Here is a 25,273-nt window from a genome sequence, read left to right on the forward strand (position 1 = left end):
ACATAGCCACAGTGCCCAACATTGCTATATACCTAACTCTGCTTTTGCAGAATAAGTCTATTGCCCCATGGCACATAATTCACTTTGTCTAACTTATGCATTTGTATGTCACTAACAGTCCTCTTTCTTCTCTTTCAGTTCCTCACTTTCTTCTAGCTCTCCTTCCGAATGGTCAGAATGCCACATGGACCTAACTCTCTGCTGTTCTGTATTCCCTGCTTGTCTCCTCTCTGTCATCATGACCACTTGGCGCTTTACAATGATTTGAAAAGTATCACTCTTCTGTTCTGTCAATTATTTTTAAAGCATCATTCTCCCTTTCTTGCTCTGTCACTTACTACTAGTCATTCCAAACTCCCAGCATGAATCACCAACAACATATCTCCACGCTAATCCAGTGTTTTATTTGCTTATTTTCTTTATAATTTCAAAATATCTCCAAGTACAGAGGTAGGGATGAATCGAAGCCAAGCTAAACATATGCTTCTCCTTTCCCTCTCCTTTCCCTAAGTAATGCCAAGGGGATTAATCCAGCCTTTGTTCCATTACACTAGAGAAAGCAAACTAAGGGATGATTACCACTTGAAAGATAGCAAATAATCCAATTCATCCTAACATGTTATTCCCAAATCCTGGAAGTATATCATTTGAGGCTTCAGAAAATAAAAGGTAAGACATAGGAGGCATCTACACTGTACAAATAAAGCAATTTGACGCCGCTTGCGGCTGCCATGGCTCTACCCTATAGAACCCAGGATTTGTAGTTTTGTGAGGCACCAATGGTCTTTAACAGAGAAAGCTAAAGACCTTAGACTCATAGAATCATAGATCTGGAAGAGACCATAAGGGCCATTCAGTCTAACCCCATTCTGCCATGCAGGAACTCTCAATCAAAGCATATCTGACAGATAGCTATTCAGCTTCTGTTTAAAAACCTCCAAAGAAGGAGATTCCACCACTCTCCAAAGTATTGTGTTCCATGGTTGAACAACTCTTACTGTCAGCCTACTATGCCTAAGGAATTTGTATACTGCATTATTTGGTCGTAATTCTGCATGCTAACCATTCATTCAGTGATTTACTATATTTTATTTTCTATGAAGCACTGAATATTGAGATATCTGTCTACAGCATCAAGAAGGTCTCCAATTGTTGCTTGCTATATCCATGTAGTAACCTCAAGATTTCACATTGACCTTTGTATGGAGACAGACAGACAGAAAAAGTCAGACAGTTGAGCTGGCTTGGAGGCATGTTTTTGTCTCTTTCATGTTTTGGGTACGGAGCAAAATAATAACTTAAATTGAGCTAATATGCATTGCTTCACAGGAAGCGATTTACAAATAGGCACAGCAGTTTATTTGGTTTGGCATAAAACCATCGTGTTTGCAATAGCGATACTACATTTTATTCAGGCAAGAATTATAAACTGAATTTACTAATTAAATATTAGTTGAGGAGATACTATTAAGGGAAGGGCAGGTGTGGAGCCCATGGACCACATGCAACCTACTTACCTCACTTTTGTGGCCCCCAAAGCCATGCACTAGTCCCCCCAAACAATTTGGTGTGATTTTCAGCCAATGTTTGCCTCAACCTCCCCTCCTCCAAAACCACATGGAAATGCCACCACCCAGCCCACATATGTTCAAGTTCACCAACGCTCATTTGCAAATAGACACAGCAGTTTATTCGGTTTGGCATAACGCTATCATGTTTGGTATATTAAAAATTGTTCAGACAACAATTACAAGTTGAATTTATTTACTCAATATTTATATTGACCAGAATACTCTAACATGGTGTATGTGATCTAACTTTATGTGCACTTTGGGCTTGTCTTCACTGGCCAAAATACTCTGGGCTCAAAGTATTCTGGCCCTGAATTTCCCCCCAAATTCCCCTATGGCCTGTGCTCTCTCTGCAGCGATGACTGGAGGCTGTCTTCCCATATGACCCCTATCCATTGCCTGATGCAGCTGCACAAGGTGCCCATCTATGTTATTGACATTGGGCACCTTGTTCTAACCTCAGAGCGATTGCGGAAAACCCGAAGCAAAAGGTAAGATGTTCAGGAGAGGAAAGGCCAAATTGGGTGTAGATGTCATGAAGGCAGTCTGCATCCAATTCAGGGTTTGGGCCCTGAGTCATGTAAACAGTACATAGTGAACCTGGGAGGAATTCAGAGTAAATAACCCATGTAGACAAGCCCTTAGCTATGTACTAGAAACCCTGAGAAACCCTGTTAGTGAATTGCAAAGGTGAATAACGGGGCACTGGCAATAGTGTCCAAATGCACATCCACACCAATGCATACTGTCTTGTGCATTGGCCACTTTGTTGTCTCCTCTACATAGTAATGTAAGGGCAGACCTTTACTGGATACAGATGCTACAGAACTGTCCAGTTCTAATCCCTGCAGACATATGTCCAGTTACATGGAAGTAAGTCCCCAACAGGATTCCAGTCTTTTTGGTTATGAATGCAATGTTACAAGGTGCTGAACAGTAACACCTCTTTGGAATAAGCAGTGAAAAACAGAAGAAAGTACAATTGGCCCTCCATTTCTACAGATTCTGTATCTACAGATTCAACCATCCATGGCTTGAAAATATTTTTTAAAAGTATAAATTCCAAATAGAAAAACCTTGATTTTCCATTTTATATAAGGGACACCATTTTGCTTGTTATCCACTGGGATTTGGTTCCAGAACCCACCATGGATAACAATATCCGTGGATGCTCAAGTCCCATTAAATACAAAATTGTATTTTAAAAAATTGTCCAGGAAACAGTTGTTGCTGCAACAAATTACAAAGCCTGCAATGAGCCATAAATTTACCAGTCTGAGGATCCAACACCACTCCACTCCCAAAAAACCTGATCAGGGGGTGAAAAAAGAAAGCTATCATTCTAAATGTCCTTTCTCCTTGTGAAGTTGGTTAATACAACTTCTATAAAACAGTTATGGCTGTGGAGAGCAGGACCTCTCAGCGTGGGATGATGGAGAGCTCATAAAATGGTGGGATAGTGGCAAATCCACTCTCCATGGGGGTTAGGTCAATTTTCTCTGGGTCCACAAGCGGCTTCAGCGAGAAACTCTGCAAAATGGTGGTGAAGAAGAGGAAAAGCTCCATACGGGCCAAGGCTTCGCCCAAACATATCCTCTTCCCTGCAAACAAAATAGGAGAGTCACCAGCAGGGAGAGACATCAATAGGTTTCTCTCATACGTCTTCTGATGAACATGGAGCATTTACTTTGCAACCTCCCTGCCACATTCATAGCACCCTAGGATGTCTATAGACCAGAATGACTAGCAATCCCATTGGATTATGCTTATGATCTCAAGCAGGTGTTCCCCATATTCAACTTTCCATGAATTTGAATGGCCTTTCTGGTGCTTCTGTCCACTTAGCGCCTCTCATAGCAAAGAGATCCAGGATCCCTTTCAAATCTATAAACTCTGGAGATTAGGACTCATATACACAAAATTAACCTTAATACTAATCCCAAACACTAACTCTTAATCCAACTCTTCATTTGGTTGGGTTACACTGCAACTTGGGTTTCCTTCCGTCAACAACTTTCAAAGATCTGCCAAAGGAGAGTTGATAGCCAGTAATGTTTGTTTGATGGGAGCTGAGGTGGCCCAAGAATGCCAAAGTCATGGGTAGGGATTACTCTACTTAGAAACAAAAGGCTACAGTGTGTGTGAGAAGACTTCTAGATTTGCTGTTTTCTCCAGGAGAGTAGCTAGGGCAGTTTGCGGGAGGAGGCCCTGTCTATATACATTTGAAAGGTGAATGTGCAATTTAAAACCAACAAACAATGCAATCCTTTTCATTTGTAAAAGAAAGCATGTTTGCAAAAGCCCTACCTGAGGAGAATGGCACAAAAGCATCGTTCTTCTTGAAGCGTCCATTCTCATCCAGGAAATGCTCTGGGTAGAAAGTATAGGGCCTTTTAAACATTGTGGGGTCATGCAGGACACTGCTGAGAACAGGGTAGACTTCTGTTCCCTAGGAAGGAAAAGAAAGAGGGATGATGTGAGTCCTGCAAAGATGTGCAGAGAGCAGCCACCAGGTTTTGGAACAGAGGGTCTCAACATCTATTCATTAGTGGTCCATGAGTTCTGGTTAAGTGTCCCATGCCAAGATGGTGGACCAGTTGATACTATAGGTGCATTTACACTTTAGAAATAATGCAGTTTGGCACCACTTTATCAGCCATGGTTCTGTCCCATAGAATCCTGGGATTTGTAATTTGGTAGGCATGACCACACTTTGGCAGAGAAAGCTAAAGACAGTGTAAAACTACAAGTTCCAGTATTCCATAGCATGGAGCTACAGTACTTAAAGTAATGTCAGACTATATTGTTTCTACATTGTAAATGCACCCTCAGTGTACTTGGCTCTGCACATCATCTATTTTTTCTGACATTCAAAGCTGAAGCAGTTTTGACTAGCAATGGAATAGTAAATAGGCCAAGCTGAATATCTCATAGGTATTGTTCGTTGTTTCAAGACACTGCATTCCTGGCCCTCCGCCTGTCTTTCCTGTTGTCACTTTTCTTAGTACCTTAAAGATGACCTAGCCTATGGATTCAGTGCCATGGGTAACCATGGGGTCCAGATTCAAGAAGTGAGATTTTGCTCAGAAAACCTTCATCTTCAGAAATTCTGTTCTTAATATTGTGACTAAAGAGTTTATCGCATGGGGGTTAAACCGCTCCCCAGCGCGTTCTAACGGGAGCAAGCGGGGGCGCGCACGGAACGCGATGGGCACCGGATGGGGCCCAAAATGCGACTTTATCGCACGGGGGGCCGCCGCCGCCGCCGCGCGTTCCCATCGCGTCCCAATTCGGTTCCAGAGGGTGCCATTTCTGGGAACTGTTTCAAAGCGTCCCCAGAAATGGCGCCCTCTGGAACCGAATTGGGACGCGATGGGAATGCGCGGCGGCGGCCCCCCGTGCAATAAAGTCGCGTTTTGGGCCCCATCCGGTGCCCATCGCATTCCGTGCGCGCCCCCGCTCGCCCCCGTTAGAACGCGCTGGGGAGCGGTTTAACCCCCATGCGATAAACTTCTCTGAGCAAATCCTTGACAAAACGATTCCTCTCAATGGAGTCAAATGCCTTTTCCCACTACCCACAAAGCCATCTACACAAATAGCCACTGCAATGGAAGTAGGAAAAATGCCACAGAGCCCTGTGTGAAGAATTGGTGCCTTGGTGAATTATATCTGTGGGTAGATTGAGAAAAATGAAAGATGCCATGAAAATAAATCCAACATTTCATAACAAAACATTGCTGTTTTTTCCCCTGCTACCCCCAATGTGCGTACCTTGGGAATCATGTATCCTCTGAATTCAGTGTCACGAGTAACCATGTGGGGCAGATCCATGGGAAGCAAATCACTGTATCTCTGCACTTCATGGATGACGGCATCCGTATATGGCATCTGGGTCCGGTCTTCAATGTTTGGGACGCGGTTCCGTCCAATCACTCGATCAATTTCCTCATGCACTTTTGCTGTCAAATATAGTCACTGGATTAGTTCCTTTGATTTCTAATTTTCAAAAGGAACTGAGGGGCTGCGCACACCAGCCATTAATGACACATGCCCTGACTCCAACCCCAGGGCGGCGTGATGCCATGCGCCACTCCACGTGGTGCGTGATGTCACAGCGCTCCTATGCCACTGCGTCCACATCACACAGTGCCAAAGGAGTCCCATAAAGCCATGGTGCCATGGCTATCGCGTCCTGGAAAAGCCAGATTGGGGCTGTGGCATGTGGTTACTGAGGCCCTGATCCAGCGCAGCTGGAGGTGGCTGCAGGCCACCCCTTAGGAGCAGTCTGCACAGCCTCTGAGTTTCAAACTTCAGTATAATCAAGTGGAAACTCCATGTTCAGAAGAGTAAATCTTTGAACACCAATTGAAGGGATATATAAAATATGTGAGGGCCTTTGTCTGTATCCTGGGGGAAGGGGCCTCCCACAGTTAGAAGGTTTTCTTACCTATTTCCCCCTATCCCTCACAGTTTCATACCTTGGATTTCGGGATATTTAATCAGAAACAGGAACCCATATCTCAGGGTAGAGCTGATCGTTTCTGTACCACCGAAGAAAAGAGTAAGAGCAGTGAGCTCCAGGTTTCTCATGTTAAATTCACTGGATGGGTTATCTTTTTCCTGGGAGGAGAAAAGAACAAAACAGTATGAGATCATTCCAGAAAGAGACATCATCAGCAAGACTTGGAAAATGTGTTCGCTCCTGAAGGTGAGCTGAGACTGGATAAGTTCCACGATTATCATCAATTGGTTGAATTACAGATTACAGTTGATGTGTAAACTAAGGAGAATACCACCTTTAGCTGGCTTAGTTTAAACCTGTCAGGTGGTGAACCTTAGAATTAGGCAGCAAAAAGGAATTTTGCATATGTATCTCAAATCATCTGGCTGGGTTGACAAATGCCTGAATAATGGCATTCTGGATTGCAAGGTACTCACAAAGTACCTTGCCTTTTGTTTTCCTAGCCTATTGCCATCTGTCAAACCAAACCCACTCTGCAGCACATTATGCCATCCAGAAGTTTAAAGGACAGAGCTCCACACATCTGCGATGGTGCCATGATCTCCCCCTTTCGTTAACCTCAACCCATTGGTTAATTGTTGTGTCGGTCAAGAATTGGGTTGGCAGTTGCATGCCTGCAGATGGTTTGGACCTCAATTCCCATAAGCCTGAGAAAGCATTGCCATCGGTCAAGAGATGGCTAAAAGGTGTAATCTGAATGACACTAGGCTGTGTGGGGTTGACAGATCCTCACCACTCTTCATGCCCCACCAATACCTTTTCCATCTGGATGAGGAAGCAATCTATGAAGTCCCGTGGGAAGCTGGGGTCAAGGGTCTCTTGGTTCTTCTCCACTCTCTTGGCAATGAAGACTCTAATCCCATCTAGGTATTTGTAGACCTTGTCTTTGGGCCCTGGGAAGTACCTTAGGATGCTCTCATAAATGTCGTACAACTGCACAAGGAGAGAAAGCACACTAGCAGGTGACCTGCCATATTCCTCCTCCCTGGCTTTAGCCATGTGCTCCTACTTTGCCCCTGGAGTTGGTCTAGCCATTCTTATGTGCCAGAGGAATCAGCCAAAAGCAACTGAATATATTGCACTGGCAAACTGGCTTTTTAAAACCTGAGAGTGATAAGGGAAAGTGTATTGTGGAAGATAAAGAATACCTGGATTGGAAAAGGCATAAAGCAAACCATTAACTACATGGGAGAAAAAGAACTTCAGGAAACTGGAGAGGTCAAGAGAGAAGAAGGGTACCTACTTGGGTGGAAAGGACAGGTTGCATATGCAGTGCTTCCCAAACCTTGTAAAGCTTGATATTTCTGCTAGTGTATCTCTGCAGGCGGAAAGCCATTTGTCAGACAGTAGTTCCTACTAGCAGTTGGCAGCTGATCCACCTCCTTTTTCCCAGTCAGCAGAAGGAGGAGGACTTGAAGTACCTGGGCCCAGGCGGTGCTCATTTCCCGGAAGCTGTTGTTTATCATTTCCATGAGGGCCTGGAAATCCTTGTCCTCATAGTCAAAACGATTACCAAAGACGATGGAGCAAATAACGTTGGAGACAGCCCGGCTGATGATATAGATGGGACTAAAGGGCTTCTCTAAAGCACAAGGACAGAGGGAAAGGATGAGCAGTCCCTCCGCTGATAGAGTACCCCTACTAGAAAAGTTTTACACAAGCGAGTGAGTGACCGATGTTTGAGGAGGGTGGGAAATGTAATTCAGCATACCAGGAAGGTTGTGATCAGGATAGGGAATAGTGGTCTAGAAGATATCTTGCAAAATGCAAAAAAAAATCTAGAATATTTGCTAAATGCTCCAGCACGCTCCCTCATCTGACAGTCTTGAGTCTCGCCTATGGCCTTGTCTACATGGGTGTTTTACCCTGAATCCCTCCCAGGCTCATTGTGTCCTGTTTATGTGATGCAGCGCTAAAACCCTGAACCAGACCATGATGCCCAAACTCCAATTCAGGGCTTCCTCCCACTTACCCACATTTAAATAACTCACTTCCCACTGTGGGTTTTCAGCTCTCTTTGCAGTGATGATGGCAGCTGCTTCTTCACTCATGATCCCTGGGAGTTGCCTGGCACCTCTCTTGCAGGCATGAATTGCTTTGAGGTGGGAACGAGGCACTCAGCATCAATAGTATGACTGGGCACCTTGTTCTGCCCTCAGCAGTCATGCCAGGTCATAAACAGGACCATGGGCAAAGGCAGCCACCTGTCGGCAAGAGCCAAAACCCTGCAGCAAGGGAGAGGAGGTAAGGGGTTGATTCAGGGGAAATTTGGGGCCAGAGTACTTTGCGAAGGATTCTGGTAAGTGTAGATTCAGCTTTTATCTAAGTAATACAAGTGTCTGCTCTTTTGGAGAGAAAATTGCCATTAAGGCATCAGATCCTGTCTGAACTTGGTCAGCCCTGGTTAGTATTTGGAAGGGAGACTATGGAGAATACAAGGTGTAGTAGGCTAAACTCATAAGAAGGCAAGGGCAAGCCTCCTCTGAATAGATGTAGCCATGCAAGCCTTACAATAGGGTTGCCAACCTAAATGCATATAAAAATAACAAACATCAGATTACTTCCCCTCATCCCTGCTTTCCTACTCATTTAAAATTTGGGGGGGGGGGGGATACTTTTGATTTACAATTCCATTCTTTCTTTTGACAGTCATTTTGATGAGCAATAGCAGCAGCAGCATTTACATTTCTATACCACCTCATAGTGAGCTCTCTAAATGGTTTACAACGTATAAGCCCATTGCCCCTTACAAGCTGGGTACTTATTTTACTGACCTACGAAAGGATCGAAGGCTGAGTCAACCTTGGAGACCTGGGATCGAACTCGCAGCATTATGGCTGCAAATACTGGCATTTAACCACTGTGCCACCAGGACTCCATGAGATGTTTTGTCATATAGAAACACCTTTTGCTTATTGAGGATGAGGAAATTTACTAATATTCTTTCCATCTTTTGCTCACCATTAGTCTTTCTTAATTCTTCCAGCAGAAACTGGGCCTCCTCTTGGATCCGCTCTTGGATGGATTTTTTCCCCATTCCAAAGTCTCTCAAGACGGTGAGGGAGAACCGGCGTAGTTGCCTCCAGCGCTCTCCGTTGGCAAAGACCACTCCTGCAGAAAATGGGGAAGAAATTGAAGGACATAGAAGAAGGAGTGGAAAGGGTGGGATCCATGACTGCAAAGCCCATCATGATGCCTCACCATATCCTTGGAAGCTTGGTTCCAGAGTAGGGGTGGTTCGCCTCCCGCTGAATTCTTCTGCCTTGTCTACCAGGGCTTCCTTCACCGCTTGGTGTCCACACAAGACCACAATCGGACGTGTTCCAAAATAGATGGTGAAGACGGGACCATATTTTTCACGCAGCTGCATAGGAGAATAACTTATCACACCTGGCATAATCCATACCCCCAGCTACTTTTCTCCCCTAGATGGAAAAAAACCTCAGGCAAAATCTTCAGGACCACCAAGAAAGTCATCGATTGCTGCTATTGCTATGGTAATTCCTCAAATAAAAGGGCAAGGCAGGAGGATTTGAATCAATAAAAGTAAGACAAATACAAAATAAAATAAAAGTAATAAGATAAAAGAGCCGCTGTGGCATAGTAGTTTGAGCACTGGACTGGGACTCTGGAGACCAGGGTTTGAATCCTCACTTGGCCATGGAAACCTACTGGGTTACCTTGGGCGAGCCACACTCTTTTAGTCCCAGAAAACCCTGTGGAAGGGTTGCCAAAAGTCGGAAATGTCTCGAAATCACACAACAACAGAACAACAACCCCTATATCCATGTAAGATAAGCACAGGTTGGAAGTCTCCTGAGAAGTTGTGCTTCAATGACCAGCAAGTGGTCATTGCAAATCATGCAAGTGGTTAGCATAAGGAGGTCTCAGGGACCTATTTTTGCACATGTTCCCCCTGATTTCCACCACATTTTGGGATGCTCCTGGAAAGTAACCCAGGTGCTGTAACATCCTACCCCCAACAACAGTCTGGATTGCTCTGTTCACCCAGAATTTCTTAGCTTTACATTGGGAAATCACTATATTAGTTCTCAACAGGATCCCAGAGAGAGGGTTTTTCCTCAACTACTTCTGCTACCACTGATCTGTTGCCATTCCTAAATGTCTAACAAGGTACTTTCAAATGGGAGGAAACTGGTACGGCTAGTCAAAAGACAATGTAAAGGTTTAATGTTTTTCCTTGCTTAATGGGATTTCACTGTTAAGGAAGAGGAACAGAGAAATGGTAGAAACCCAAGAAGTGGTTGCACAACAAAAGCCTCATTTAGCAAGGATCATTTCCTTGAATTTAATTCCTCAACAAGCACATAATTTTAAAAGTTGAAATTATATATATATATATATATATATATATATATATATATATGCGCCTATATGAGCCAATGTGGTGTAGTGGGTTGAGCGTTGGACTATGACTCTGGAGATCTGGATTTGAATCATGCTCAGCCATAGAAACCCACTGGGTGACCTTAGGCAAGTCTCATTCTCTCAGCCTCAGAGGGAGGCACTGACAAAAAAAACCCTAACAACCCTGAACAAATCTTGCCTGGAAAACCCTATACTGTAATAGTCTTGCCTTAGGGTCACCGTAAGGCAAAAACAACTTGAAGGCACACAACAACAATTATGTTGTTTTTACACAACGTAGCGCCAAAGGATCACCTTAAAGCCATGGTGCATAGCCATTGTGTCCTGGAAAGGCCAGATCAGGGCCGTAGTGTGCAGTTGCCACAGCCCTGATCCATCGCAGCTGGAGGCAGCCTGCACAGCTCCATAGTCTCTGCCCATATATCTAAATTTCTTTCCATCCATCCAAACCTCTACTTCATGAAGTTGAAGGCTTTCATGGCCAGCATCCATAGTTCTTTGTGGGTTTTTCAGGCTATGTGGCCATGTTCTAGAAGAGTTTATTCCTGATGTTTTGCCAGCATCTGTGGCTGGCATCATCTCTAAAGGAATGGAGGTGGAAGAGGACAAAGGAGACGCCCCAACATCTTATTAAATCTTGATGATCTCCTTAGATTTGCCACCGTCCCTGACATGCTTGTGCCGTGTCCCACGAACATTCACTCACCTTGAGGATCGATTTTAAGGTTTCTGATGACTTGATCTGCAGGAAATTCCCGATCAGAGGCAGCGGAGTGGGTCCAGGAGGAAGGTTCCCCTTGTTTGATAGTTTCCTCTTAACTGATATAATGGCAAGATAAGACAGACAGAGGACAAGGAGGAGGGTGACAGCACTAGTTATCTCCATGATGGAGTTTGCTACCTATTGTACCTCTTTAGGAAGAGTGTGAACCTCTGTCCCATCTTGCACATCCTCTATATCTTCTATTTGAGGGTGGATTCAGCCCCACCTCCTGTTATGCAACTGCATGAATCAAACAAACACATGGAGTGTTTTGTCTCTGGAGCTGGTGCCAACTGGTTAATCAATGCTAGGGATATTTGCTGCAGGGGGCATGCAGGTTTATATTTCTGTATTCCTGCAGGTAAAAGCATGATCGGCTTTCTCAAGTCTTTGGAATAAGGCCATGGCTTTGAAATTGAGACAATCGACAAACAAAGTGGGGGAGGATAATAGTACAATACGGAGATGTAAGAGTAAACTGTTGTACGGAGTGGTAAAATGGAACACCTTTATTTGAAAGAAGGATAGCAGAGTTCAAATCCCAGCTTGACCATGTGATCTTGGGCAAGTCACACTCTCTCAGCCTCAGAGGATGGCAATGACAAACCCCCTCTGAAGAAACGTGCCACAAAAACCCCATTGATAGGTTCCCTTTAGGGTTGCCATAAACCGGAAGCGACTTGAAGGCACACAACAACAACAAACAGACCTTTTACTATATTAAAAGATGTGGGCTGGCATCCTATTAATGGCTTATGCACATGTAAGTTTCCCATCTATACATTTTTTTTATGCGCATGCATGTGCGGGTTCTTGGCATTATAGGCAAACATCTAAATATTTGGTGCTTTACAGCAAACAAAATATGGAAAGGCATTAAACTGAGTATTCACATGCAGAATGTTAACCTGCATTTTACTGTGTACAAAAAAATTAGACCTAGTAGGTAGGAGAAATATGCATATATACAATACTGGTATTGTATGTCTATTTGTTGTTCTGTTCTATTCTGTTCTTGTTCCACACCTTATCCTTAGGCTGGTAAGAAAATAATACTAATACTAATGATAATGATAATGATAATGGTGATGCAGAAGTATGAAAACACACAGTGGGAACCTGAGTAATGACCCCTCAAACACTGTCTTCTTCAGGTGAGTAGTGGGTTACAATAGCATATTTACACTATTGTAAATCATTCATAGGATGCCTATGGCCTATTTTGCACAGGTACATACTTACCATTAAAAATGGGGGAGTTACTTTATATTTCTAAAAGTGTGTAGATGATCATTGACCCAGCATATAGACATGACCTGCTAATGCATCTCTATTGCAGGGTAAATGTTGAAATCCAAATAAAAAAGGTGAACGAGAGAGAACCTACTGCTGTATACAGAGTGATGCATTGTCTACACAAATGTACTAATCCTGGCTCCTTTCGACATCCTAGTTGGCTCTTATGCCATGTCATATCTTTTGTTTTCTGAAACTGCAAAGTCATGTACTGTATATACTGGACTATAAATTGAGAAATTTTGTGCCCAAAAATAGACCCAAAAATTATACATGGGTCAATACAGGGACAGCCAGGCTGAGGAGGATGAGGATGGGTGGGCACCTGTCCCTCAAGCCTCTTTTCCAGCCTGGTTGTCTTCCTAATTTTGACCCTCGACTTATCCATAAATTATGGATAATTATATCAGAATCCATAATTTTGGCCCCAAAACCTGATGTCAACTGATGCATGAGGTCGACTTATACTCTGGTACAGACAGTCATCCCGAGTTTGGGAACAATGTGATTGGAAGAATTGGATTGTTTGCAATCGGTGCATTCCAGTGGTAATAATCCCTTAATGGCATTACTTTTCAAATTAACGGAACAAAGTGCTTTGGCATTACCAAAGGAGGGAGGGTAGAAACATGAGCTTGGCTTGGCTCAGATTCATGCCTACCTGTGTTTGTTGAGAGATAAGCAAGTAATAACAGTTGTTGCTGCAAGAAAGTATTCCCAAGGTGCTATTTCACCCTACCCACTGAAGGCATGTTGCTACATATAAGTAGTCTATGTAATATGGCGCCTTCAAGTGCCAAGCCAGATTCCTCTTGGCGCTCGGAGGGGGAGCGCCAAAGAGCTCGCACCGCCATCATATTTTTGCCCAACATTCAGAAAAGTCAGAAGTGATGCTGCAGCAGAGAGAGGGGCTTCTTTTAAGGGCTCCTAGGACAGACTAAACTGTCACCTTTCACCACTCTGCTCAATGAAGGGGATGGTTCCTTTTAAAAAAAATAAGAGTTAAAGTACTGTATTGACATTGTATATATACTATATATATATAGTATTCAAATGATAATGGAGGATGAGAAACCAACTGCTGCCTTACACAGAGCAATATATTACTATCGTGAATTTTGGCTTTTAAGCACCCAAAGGCTGGTGTCGTGTTAGTGAATTACAATGATGTTACGTTGGACTTGCACCATTGCAACTCACTTTTTGGATTGTTGGGGAAATTGGCATTCTGTTCCAACCACTCAATTGTCAGCCCCCCAACCCACATTGGAAGGAATGTATCCTCTTGAATGTGGCCTTTCCCACATTATCAGAGAGCAAAGGGAGGCAGTGAGCATGTGTTTAACTAGTTTCTTTTAGCTAGACCTGCAAGGATGCCATCTGCAGAGTGCCACCCATCCTATATCTGTGCATTTCATTGTTATTACCCCAATCCTACATTTCTCCCTGTTGAAATTCATTTTGTTAATAGGTAAATATAAAAGTAGACCCTTGACATGAATGTCTAGTTGTAACCGACTCGTAGGTTGCGGTGCTCATCTTCGTTTCTACACCAAAGAGTCAGCATTGTCCGAAGATTACTCCAGTGGCCATATGGCTAGCATGACTACACCGAACGCTGGTACTTTCCCACTGAAGTGGTACCTTTTTATCTACTTGCATTTGCATGCTTTCGAACTGCTAGGCTGGCAGAAGCTAGGACTAGTGAAAGGAGCTCACCACATCATACAGCACTTGGGCCTTGAAATGCCAATCCTCCAATGTTCTGATCATCAGTATTGGCATCTTAACCACTAAGCCACTGCTTCATGACCACCCTCCCTTTTCCTGGTGGTCTTGTGTGCAGGGAAAGGGGAGATGGAGAAATGTTCCACTTTGCAGAATTTAAGGGTCTGCCTCTGCAATGCAGGGTCAATGCAAGGAATCAATGCGCTTACTTTATAAGTTAGTTCGAAGGTGGCTTTTTCTCTCTACTGTGAAACAATTTAACAAGTGCCCCATGCCACAAAGCTGTGTAGGATCCTGTTGCTTTTGCTTCATGACATGAGTGTTGCTGTGTGCAACCCATTAATTTCTCATTGGAAGATGTTTCTCTGACACAACTGGACCCAAGAAGTGCCAGGTTGCATTATTCCAGAGGATGACATAGAAGTAAGTATTCACATGGTGACGTAACAGGGTCTTCCTATGCTCTGGAGTCAAAGACCAAAAATGTAGCTACAGTGGGTAAGAGGGCGAATTATATTGCCCTGCCAAATATGAATCCTGTCCCCCTCCCCAGTGAAACTTTCTAACATTGCAGAGAATGAGATGCTGATTATCATCCACACCTAAAGACCATCAGCTTCCATATACTTGAGTCTGCAAAAATTCATGCCACCAGCTTCTTCTTTTCAGTTAGTCTCAAAGATACTACTACAAGATGCCTTTGCATACCTCACTTACTGGTGCATGACTCTAGATTATGCACCTGTGTAGCCAACGGTCTGTTTAGGGGAATTTTAATATTATTGTTATTAGCTCAAATATTGCAAGAGGAGGGCCTGCTACGACGGCCCTTGCAGAATCGTCTCCCGATATGTATACGGAGTAGACCAGGGGATTCCAATAAATGGAGCTGAGACAGACTTCTAGAATTAATAACCAATTTATTTATAAGGGGAAAAGCACATACAATTCACTAGCATACACACACACATACAAGGCTCAGGAAAAGCATAGGTTAGCATGGAATAGGATTTTAGGCATCACTGGGGTGATACGTACCAGAATGTAGACTCCCTCCAGGAATCCAAATGGAATATGATGAGGATGGCATGAGGCTCAGCCATGGAATGACTAGCCAGGAGCCAGGAGCCAGGAGCCAGGTCAGGGTTCAAGGGGACAGAGCTTCCCCCTGACATCCAGACTGGCCCAGTGAACAAGCAAATCTGGGAGTATTTATAGGCAAAATCTTGCTTCTGGCAAAGGTGCTTGATGGTGAGAACAAAGGTGTTGAATTACTTGCTTTTCACCTGGATGTCCCTGTCTGATTGTCTTAGTGGTCTTAAGCTGCTCGGACAACAGACCTGGGGAGGGGGCAAGAGCCTCAGGCAAGGCAAACATTTGCTCTTCCTGGTCATATGATAATCCTCTTATGCGACTCTCTAGATATGATGATGTGGGTGCCCCTCAGGGGTGTATGTACATGTCCTCATGCCTTGCTGGCAATGGTGGACAGGCTATTAGAGTTCATCTAGGGCTCATTAAGGGTTATCATTTATACCAAAATATATATGGAGCAGCATGGGTAACAGCTGTAGCTGTGATAGTGAATACCAGACAGAGCGGAGAACATACTTCCCAGCCCTGATTTAGTACCCTACGCATCAGTGGCTTGGGGCCGATGAATAGAAAAACGACAAAAAGGAAGGCACTTTGTAATCTGTCAGTGGCATAGAACTGAGTCAGATGTGAGTATTGCATCCTGTAACACTGGAGAGTGCATAAGCATCCTCTGCTTTTGGCAACAAATGTGCTGAGAGTAAGTGAAGAATGAGGGGCTATTCACAATACCCTTGACAACTGTCTGTGCATCCCTAAAGAAACCAAGTTCATATCTCTGGGCATCATTGCAGTAAGAGAAATCAGGAAGGGTTGGAGGCTCACTGTTTCTTGATCTAATCTTCTAGGGGGAAATGCATTGTGGCTATGTATGCTTCAGTTGCTACTGACCTTTATGTGTTCCAGATAGAATCATGGAAACATAGAATCATGGAGTTGGAAGAGACCACAAGGGCCATCAAGTCCAACCCCTTGCCATGCAGGAAATCACAATCAAAGCATGCCCAATAGTATGGAAAGGAATCTTGTAGCACCTTGAGACCAACTAGAACATTTTTGTTTTGTTTTGTGTTGTACACCGCTTTGATCAAATTTGGAAAAGCGATTTATAAATAATAAATATTATATTATTAATATTATTAAAAGAAAGAGATTGGCAGCATGAACCTTCATGGCCTTGAGCTCAATTCAACATATGCATGATAGACCTTGTCACAATAGGTCTACCAAGCCAGGGACCAGTTGAATGGCAAGCCGATCAGCAGGCTTTCTTATTTAAAATGTAACTATCTAGACAAGGTAAGAGATAACTCAGTGAGACAAAGAAGCTTGGTGATTTATAAAAACTTGAACCCCAAAGCACACATTAAATGTATTATTGTAAATTTTATTATTCTGAGGCAACTCAAAGCTTAAAGCCACCTAAATATATAAGACAAATATATATACACACACACACACACACACACACACACACACACACAGACATTCACACATGAGTGTACAATCACACACACACATATACACACAGAAAGAAAGAGACAATTCAAGAGGCATCAGCATTCTGAGACAGGTCAAGATGTAACAAGTCAAAAGTCCCTCTGCTCCACACCTGGAATTACAACTGTGTGCCACTTCAAGAAGCTATAATCTGGAGGTGAAATCTCAATATGGAAGCCATCTTTAAAATTCTCTGCACAAGAGTCAGGAAAGAGACAGAGAGCAAAGCTTTCAATCCTATGGAGCTCAAGCATAAAGCTAGTCCAAGAGCGTTTATGGCCGGGCCTCCCAGGTCAGCGTTGGATCATGGAGAGCTGGTAGTAGGGTGGGATGGCCCCAAATCCAACCTCATGAGGAGTCAGGTCAATGTCCTTGGGAGCCACAAGGGGCTTCAACTGGAATTTCTGCATGATGGTGGCAAAGAAGATGAAAAGCTCCATGCGGGCCAAAGTCTCGCCCAGACAGACCCGCTTCCCTGTAAGAGCAATTGGAGAATAATCAGTAGGGAAGGACTTAACCAGCTTTCTAGTAAGTGAAGGGTCTGGAAACCATCCCTTATGAGGAAAGACTTAGGGAGCTGGGGATGTTTAGCCTGGAGAAGAGATGGTTAAGAGGTGATATGATAGCCCTGTTTAAATATTTGAAGGGATGTCATACTGAGGAGGGAGCAAGCTTGTTTTATGTAGCTCCAGAGAATAGGACCAGGAACAAGGGATACAAGCTGCAGGAAAAGAGATTCCAGCTCAACATTAGGAGGAACTTCCTGAGAGTAAGGGCTGTTCGACAGTGGAACACACTCCTTCATTGGAGTGCAGTGGAGTCTCCCTCCTTGGAAGTCTTTAAACAGAGGCTGGATGGCCATCTGTCAGGGATGCTTTGATTGTGAGTTCCTGCATGGCAGGATGGGGTTGGACTGGATCAGGGCCCTTGCGGTCTCTTCCAACTCTATGATTCCATGATCCCAAGATTCTTGGAGTCCTTTCACACTGTACCTTTATATCATTATGATTCTACATTAACTATCTCGGCAACATTGTATGGAATCCTGACATTTGTAATTTAGGGAGGCACTAGATTTCTCTGCCTGGGAGTTCAGCTGCAGAACTGTGCTTGGGGGGGTCCCTACCTGAGGAGAATGGCAGAAAAGCATCGTTCTTCTTGAAACGTCCGTTCTCATCCAGGAAATGCTCCGGGTTGAAAGTGTAGGGGGTTTTAAACATGGTGGGGTCAAAGAGGACACTGCTGAGGAGGGGGTAGACTTCTGTCCCCTGGAAAAGAAAAGAGGGTTGAGGTGAGAACTGTAAAAACTGGGGGCAGGGGCACCAGTTTGGGAAGATGTGATCCTCTGCATCCCACTACTGATATCCCTGCAAATGACACATCTGGGTAACTTAAGCAAAAAAATGGAACATTGCACAACTGTGTCTCGGAGTTTAGCATGAACACATTGCTGTGTCTCCCCCATTTTACTTGGTCTCCCCAATACTTGTACCTTTGGAATCTTGTAGCCTCTGAACTCAGTGTCCCGGGTAACCATATGAATCAGATTCAAGGGGAGGAGGTCACTGAACCTCTGCACTTCATGGACAACGGCATCCACATACGGCAATTGGGTCCGGTCTCCAATGTTTGGGGGACGGGTCCGGCCGATCACTTGGTCAATTTCCTGATGCACTTTTGCTGTCAAAATTATTCAGAGCATTAGTTCCCTTTGGTTGCTGACCTACAAAGGGAAATGAGTTTCTCATTCTAGCATAGCTAAGTGTACCTTTCCCATAGAAACATGCCTGAAGATCCTCAGGGGTAGGCTTACTCTCAGTCCCACCACCATCGCAGGCATGTTTGGTGAGGACACAAGAGAGAGCCTTCTTGGTGGTTGCTCCCCACTGATGGGATTTGCTGCTGTGGAGACCAGGCTTGCCATCCTCCTGCTCTCCTTTCACCAACAAATAAAAACTTATCTCTTTTTTAATCGAACAGATGTTGACTAAGGCTGCTCCTGCACTGTAGAATTAATGCATTCTGACACTGATTTAACTCTCATGTCTCTAACCTATGGAGATTTGTAGTATATTGGGACACCAGAGCTCTTTGACACAGAAGGCTAAATATCTCACAAAATTACAAATCCCAGAATTCCATAGCATGGAGCCATGACAGTTAAAGCCGTGTCAAACTGCATCATTTCTGCAGTGCAGGTGCAGCCTCAGTGGCTATGTAGAAACGTTTTTGACAGAAGAACTATACCTCTAGATACAGGTGGCAAAAGGACAAACAACAACAACAACAGCTGTGAAGGCCCAGGATTAATTTCCTCTGCCCCAGCCCTCCATACCTTGGATTTCGGGATATTTCATCAGGTATAGAAGCCCAAATCTCAAGGTGGAGCTGACTGTCTCTGTCCCAGCAAAGAGAAGAAGCAGGACGTTGAGCTCTAAGCTTTTGATGGTAAATTCGCTGGATGGGTTGTCTTTTTCCTGAAAGCCGACATGAACAAAACTTCATGAGAGTATCGCAGGAAGGACCGTCAACAGCAAGAATGGGAAAGTGTGTCCTGTCCTGAGACCGGATGATGAGCCTTTCCTTTTCTTGGCCTTTTGGTTTGCATTTGAGATTCATAATAGGTAAAACCTTGGCAGGCATTCTGCTAGGAACATATACATGTCTATGTCCAACTTATGGTTGGGCATGGCTGCATCTATACTGCAGAAATAATGCAGCTTGACACTGCCATGGTTCACTGCTATGGAATCGTGGGGTTTTGTAGTTTGCTGTGGCACCAGAGCTCTCTGATAGTGAAGGCTAAGTGTCTCACAAAACTACAAATCCCAGAATCTCGTAGCACTGAGCCACAGCAATTAAAGCGGTGTCAAACTGCATTCATTCTGCAGTGCATTTTTTTTATGTTTCATTGCAGAGGGAGGAATGCATTACTTTCCTTGCACAGTGATCAATGCCCCTTCAAGACTCAACTTGCACCAGCAAGAGCCATTTAGTGGCCAGGAGAACGGGAGGCATCTAAATAGTATCTGGCTATCCCCATTCATTTAGACACAAATGATTAGGGAGGGAAAGAATATTAGGAAATATTTGGACAAGAGTCTAAAATGTCTTTCTGAAACATTGAGTGATTTCAAGTCGCCTATCCCTAAACCGGCCCATCTCCCACACCAATCTCTAACAAGGTACCTTTTCCATCTGGATGAGGAAACAGTCAATAAAGTCCCGTGGGCAGTTGAGGTCAAGGGTCTCCTGGTTGCTCTTCACCTTTTGGGAAATGGCGGCTCTAACCTGTCCCAGGAGCTCATTGATTTTGGTTTGGGGTCCTGGGAAATACTTCAGGAAGCTGTAATAGACGTCGAACCTCTGTGCAAGGAGAGAAACTAGCGGTTAGAGTTGGGTATTTCTGCTATTGTGTAATTGTGTCCATATGGGCATGGGGGGAAAAAAACATCCCTCAAGTATAAGTTCCTTCTTTGAGGTGCACTGAACACCCTTCTTTTCTCTTCCTTCTTTTTTTTCCCTAGGAAGAAGGTACCTGTCCAGAACCAGTGCTCATTCTTCGGAAGATTTCATTCGATGCTACTGTGAGGGACTGAAACAACTCATTTTCGTAGTCAAAGCGGTCCCCAAAAAGGATGGAGCTGATAACATTGGCGACGGCACGGTTGAGGTAGTAAGTGGGGTTGAAGGGCTTTCCTAAAGGACAAAGGGAGAGAGAAAAGACGAGGAGTTGTCAAACTGATGCTTGGAACTGCTTCCCGCTACCTGGTACCCTTCCGATATTTGGAAAGTCATTTGACTTGTTGTCTTTACCCATCTGGAGGGATGGCACCAGCTTGGGAAGAATGACCTAGATAGAAAGTACCTTCCATTGTGTGGCTGGCCTTTATCAACCATGAGGGAGAACAAGGAACACAATCAAAATGGACAGCATCAATATATTGTGGACAAAATCGATATCTAACAAATAAAAGATAATGGCGGATATCCTGCATCATCAGACAAAGCTACAAGGATGGAGTGCATTGTTGTAGCTACTTCTGCTGACGCTACCCATAAGAAAACCTACTTCTTAAGTTGCGCAGTGCCACAGTTGAAGGGCACTGCCTGGCTTAAGAGGTAGGATTTGGAGCTCATGTTCACTCATTAATGTCCATAAGCATGAATCCCCACATTTCCCCCTCTACTTGCATTAGAGCTCTGGATTTGGAAGTCCTGTTCACTCATTAATGTCTGTAAACATGAATCCCCAAAGTTCCTTCTCTATTAAGAAGAGAATCTGCAAACAAAACCCAAGGAAACATTGCATGTTCTCCAAGCGCTGAAGGTGAAAAATGGAGAGGGAGTGTTTTCAATCCAGGATTTTTTTTTGGGGGGGGGGGGAATCTAAGAGGGATTGTTTTTTTAAAAGGGGCTTTCTTGACAAAACATCATTTGCTATCAGAATGGGAAAATTTCTGAGTGTTCCTTGTTATATCCCTACTCACCATTTGTCTTCCTAATTTCTTCCAGCAGGAACTGGGATTCCTCTTTGATTCGCTCTTCGATGGTTTTTTTCCCCATTCCAAAGTTCCTCAGGATAGTAAGGGAGAAGCGACGCAATTGTTTCCATTGATCCCCATTGGCAAAAGTCACCCCTGGAGGAAAGAGGAAAGAAATGGAACGGCAAGCAGGAAAGAGCGGAAAAGGTAGGGACCATTACTGCAAAACCAGTTGGGGCATCTCACCAATTCCTTGGAAGGTGTCATCCACGGTAGCGTTGGTTATCCTTCCGCTGAATTCATCTGCCTTGTCTACCAGGGCTTCCTTCACAGCCTGATGTCCACACAAGACCACAACCGGACGCGTTCCAAAATAGACGGTGAACACAGGGCCGTATTTTTCACGCAGCTTTGCAAGAGAATAACCTTTTTTTAGTTCGATGCATGAGCTTAGGGTTTGTTCAGTAGAGTAACTCAGTCATGCGGAAGGGTGCTTAGCTGCTTTGCTACTGTTTTTCTCAGCAAAAGCCATCTGCCAAACACACACTCCATCTAGTTTTCATCCCCCAGGAAGAAAGAAACCCAAATAACTGTAAAAAGGACTTGATAGCAGAGTATTTCTTACCACACCTCTATAAAGTTCACCCCAGCTGGAATCTTATTTGTTTGTCAAACCAGCCAGTTACACAATTGACTGGATCTTGCCCTAGCTTGTGTAAAGGGAGGTCTCTGAGACCTGCTTGTGCAGCTGTTTTCTTAACTTGCCCAATAATCTGAAATGGAAGGGGCTTCACTTGGGTTATGGCTTCATTTGGGCCAACCTGGGGCACTACCACACTTCAGAATTAACATGGTTCTCTTTAACTGTCATGGGTCCGTCCTATGGAACTGTGCCATTTGTAGTTAGTTGTGGCACCAGAGCTCTCCAGCAGAGAAGGCTACATATCTCACAAAATCACACAGTCCCATAGCACTGAACCATGGCAGTCGAAGTGGCGTCAAGCTGCATTAATTCTGCAGGACATCCTTTTAGAATCATGTCCCGCAATTTCCAGGGTATTTGCTCAAGACTCAAACAAGCTGATTCATCAAAGGTTACACCCAGCTTATCTGATTCCACCTTGACACATCAGTGTCCGAAGGTTCCTCGATAGCAAGGGACATGGTTTGATTTGTTTACACTAAAAAGCAACAGTCTGGAAAAACAACTTTAAAATCTGATAGGAAGCTGATGGAAAGTTATGTCAGCACATTTGCACTGTATGAGTGATTTTTAGCAATCTGCCTTCGAATTATGAGCTGAGAGCTCAGGGGACCTATTCTGTTCAGATTCTTATCAAACACCATTGCCCCACTGCAGAATTAATGCAGTTTGACATTGCTTTAATGATTATGGCTCCATTCTCTAGACTCCTGGGATTTGTGGTTTGTTGCGGCACCAGAACTCTCTGACAGAGAAAGCTAAATATCTCACAAAACTGCAAATCCCAGAATTCTAAAGTACTGAGCCATGGCAGTTAAAGCGGTGTCAAACTGCATTAATTCTGCGATATAGATGCAGCCAAAGTGTGAGACAGAAAAACATTCCTTTTAATAAAGTGGGATGCTTGTTTCATTGGCATGGCCTTCTGATTTTCCCTGCAAAGTTAGAGAAGTAATTCTGCTCCACTGTGAAGAGATACAGACAGATCTTCTCCCTGTAGTGTGGACTTCTCACTCCACTCACAAGCTCACAAGGTAATGTCAATATGGCATTATACCACATCAGTGCTCAATGGAAACTAAGCCAAATTGTCATTTCTCTACTGTTTCTAATGGTGCCGTTACAGCATAAATTGGCAAACTATCTCATAGAGTGCTACATATCTTGATATAGCATTACCCCACATCAGTTCTCAACAGGATGCCAGCCAAATAGTTCTTCCTTCATTGAAGGCAGGAATCATGCAGGCTTCTGGACAGTCCTTGGACTGCAGCTCCCAGCATTTAATCACTGGTTTCTTTGTTAGGGCTTCTGGGAGTTGTAAGCTGGAGAAGTCCATGATTCCTATCCATGCACTACTGATTCTGCTACTATTGTAAAGGGCAGCAGCAATGGTCCCTTGGGGCTGAACAGTTGCTGGCATGGGAAGGCTGGATGGTGCACAGAGGTCTAGTGAAGAGCTCCTTCTATCCTGTTGTCTTACATAACCCTTACATAACCCAGTTGCATGCACACATGTTACCTCGAACAATCCTACCATAGATTTCATCTTAATTTGCGGGAACTCCAGACGAAAAGACAAGAATAGAGATGGAGATAGAATAGAGAGAGATGCCTCTAATTCTCAGCCATTTGCTGGGATTTTCATTACTGGGAAGGTTGGATGGTGCACAGAGGTCTAGTGAAGAGCTCTTTCCATCCCATTATAAAGAAAACATTGCCGTACATTGCTCAGTTACATGCACACATGTTACCTAGGCATGTCCTCCCATAGATTTCATCTTAATTAGCAGGAACCCCAAAGGAAAAGATGAGAATAGGAACGGAGACAGAACAGAGACACATGCCTCTCTAAATCCCAGCCATTTACTGGGGTTTTCATTACATCCGATCATATGGCAGACCTGGGTTCTGTGGGACAACCACTCACCTTGAGAAGAGATTTTAAAAGTTCGGTGGACCTGAGCTGCATGAAATTTCCAATGAAAGGCAAAGGGATGGGGCCGGGGGGGAGCGTTTTCTTTCGCGATAGATCCCTTAGGGCTGTGAAGATAAGAAGGATGGATAGGTAAATGACAAGGAAGAGGGTGAAGGCACCAGACAAGTCCATGGTTCGGCTTGCTGCCTGTTCTCCTCCCTTGACAGAAAGTGGCTATCTGCCCCTCCTTGTTGTGTATCTATGCATTTTATCGGGTGCCAGCTTTGTACCGCCTTCTGTGTTATGCAATTCCTCAAGGCAAACATGTTACTTTGGTCCACAACTCAGAGCCACATTTAGGAGGACGAGAACTTTATCACATTCCTGGTTAATCAGTATTATCAATATTCGGAGCAGAGGGTATATGGGTTCACATTTCTTTGTTTCTTCAAAGGACTATTAGCTTTTTCAAGTCCTTGAATTAAGAGCTTGTTTGCAAACTGAGACCATTTTTAAAAAGTGCTTAAGAAGAAATAAAATAGCACTAAATGCAGCATAAAGAGTTGTGTAATGCTTTCAAATAAAATGATTCTAAATAAAATAAGGACCAGACATTTAACTAAGAGCCCATACAGACAGGCCAAAATAAAGCTGCTTCAGGTCACTTTGGAGGTATGCTGTTTAAATGCTGCATGCGTCCTAAGAGGCCAGAAGCCGCACCCAAGCCACGCTCCATTCCTAAGAACTAGAGCGCAGCTTTGGCACAGCTTCTGGCCTCTTAAGATGTGTGTGTCATTTAAACAGCTTACCTCCAAAGTGACCCGAAACAAAACTGTACAGGCCCTATATTAACAAATAGGGTGGCTGGAATCCTGTTAGCAACCTAACATGCGCTCAACTTGGATTGATGCATGTACATGTTTGCCTTGTTCACCATCCACAAGCCCAAGGATGAGCAACTGCATTGCAGCTTGTGGGTCATCCTTCCATGCAACAAGCTCAAATAGCTCATCTCTCCTCTGCACTACCTTTCAAAAAGGTTACAGGGAGTAATGTCAAGTCCCTTCCTTTTGCCATTTTGAGAAGATTGCAGAAGACAAATGAAGCCTTTGGGGGTGTAGAGATTTGGGCATTGGACTATGACTGGAGATCAGGGTTCAAGTCCCCACTTGACCCTGGAGAACCACTGGGTTACTCCCCCTTAGCCACAGAAAACTCTGTGATAGGTTTGCTTTAGTGTTTCCGTACATCAGAACCTACTTGAAGGCGCACAACAACAGCCACCCGAGGAGAAAGGCACAAAG

At 44.0% G+C, this 25,273-nt stretch overlaps 2 protein-coding genes across 2 annotated transcripts; both read right to left on the reverse strand.

The window, feature by feature from the left end:
- Window positions 1-2,702: 2,702 nt before the first annotated feature.
- LOC149304511 (cytochrome P450 2G1-like) lies at window positions 2,703-11,402 on the reverse strand. Its single transcript, XM_089478205.1, has 9 exons — window positions 11,189-11,402; window positions 9,295-9,457; window positions 9,055-9,204; window positions 7,515-7,675; window positions 6,850-7,026; window positions 6,050-6,191; window positions 5,343-5,530; window positions 3,879-4,020; window positions 2,703-3,172 (listed from the first exon to the last, which is right to left on the reverse strand). The coding sequence occupies exons 1-9, from the start codon at window positions 11,366-11,368 to the stop codon at window positions 2,991-2,993; spliced, it is 1,485 nt and encodes a 494-aa protein (XP_089334331.1). The 5' UTR covers window positions 11,369-11,402; the 3' UTR covers window positions 2,703-2,990.
- A 5,328-nt stretch (window positions 11,403-16,730) lies between these two features.
- Window positions 16,731-24,198, reverse strand: LOC149304512 (cytochrome P450 2G1-like). The gene is made up of 9 exons (XM_089478896.1): window positions 23,982-24,198; window positions 21,595-21,757; window positions 21,355-21,504; window positions 20,403-20,563; window positions 20,054-20,230; window positions 19,200-19,341; window positions 18,357-18,544; window positions 17,991-18,132; window positions 16,731-17,339 (listed from the first exon to the last, which is right to left on the reverse strand). Exons 1-9 carry the CDS (start codon window positions 24,159-24,161, stop codon window positions 17,158-17,160), a joined length of 1,485 nt encoding a protein of 494 aa, XP_089335022.1. The 5' UTR covers window positions 24,162-24,198; the 3' UTR covers window positions 16,731-17,157.
- Between the last annotated feature and the right edge of the window lie 1,075 nt (window positions 24,199-25,273).

This window comes from Sceloporus occidentalis, unplaced genomic scaffold, assembly GCF_023333645.1.
Source record: "Sceloporus occidentalis isolate IW3139 unplaced genomic scaffold, rSceOcc1.0.p SCAF_13, whole genome shotgun sequence".
In the NCBI taxonomy this organism is placed as follows: Eukaryota; Metazoa; Chordata; class Lepidosauria; order Squamata; family Phrynosomatidae; genus Sceloporus; species Sceloporus occidentalis.

Excerpts from the sequence above, each read along its gene's own strand:
- LOC149304512 (XM_089478896.1), bottom strand. The coding sequence starts at position 24,161 with ATGGACTTGTCTGGTGCCTTCACCCTCTTCCTTGTCATTTACCTATCC. Across the intron at positions 21,758-23,981 it reads TTTTAAAATCTCTTCTCAAG|CTGCGTGAAAAATACGGCCC; the intron begins GTGAGTGGTTGT and ends TCTCTTGCAAAG. Across the intron at positions 21,505-21,594 it reads TGACACCTTCCAAGGAATTG|GGGTGACTTTTGCCAATGGG; the intron begins GTGAGATGCCCC and ends TCTTTCCTCCAG.
- LOC149304511 (XM_089478205.1), bottom strand. The coding sequence starts at position 11,368 with ATGGAGATAACTAGTGCTGTCACCCTCCTCCTTGTCCTCTGTCTGTCT. Across the intron at positions 9,458-11,188 it reads CCTTAAAATCGATCCTCAAG|CTGCGTGAAAAATATGGTCC; the intron begins GTGAGTGAATGT and ends TCTCCTATGCAG. Across the intron at positions 5,531-6,049 it reads TAAATATCCCGAAATCCAAG|CAAAAGTGCATGAGGAAATT; the intron begins GTATGAAACTGT and ends TATATTTGACAG.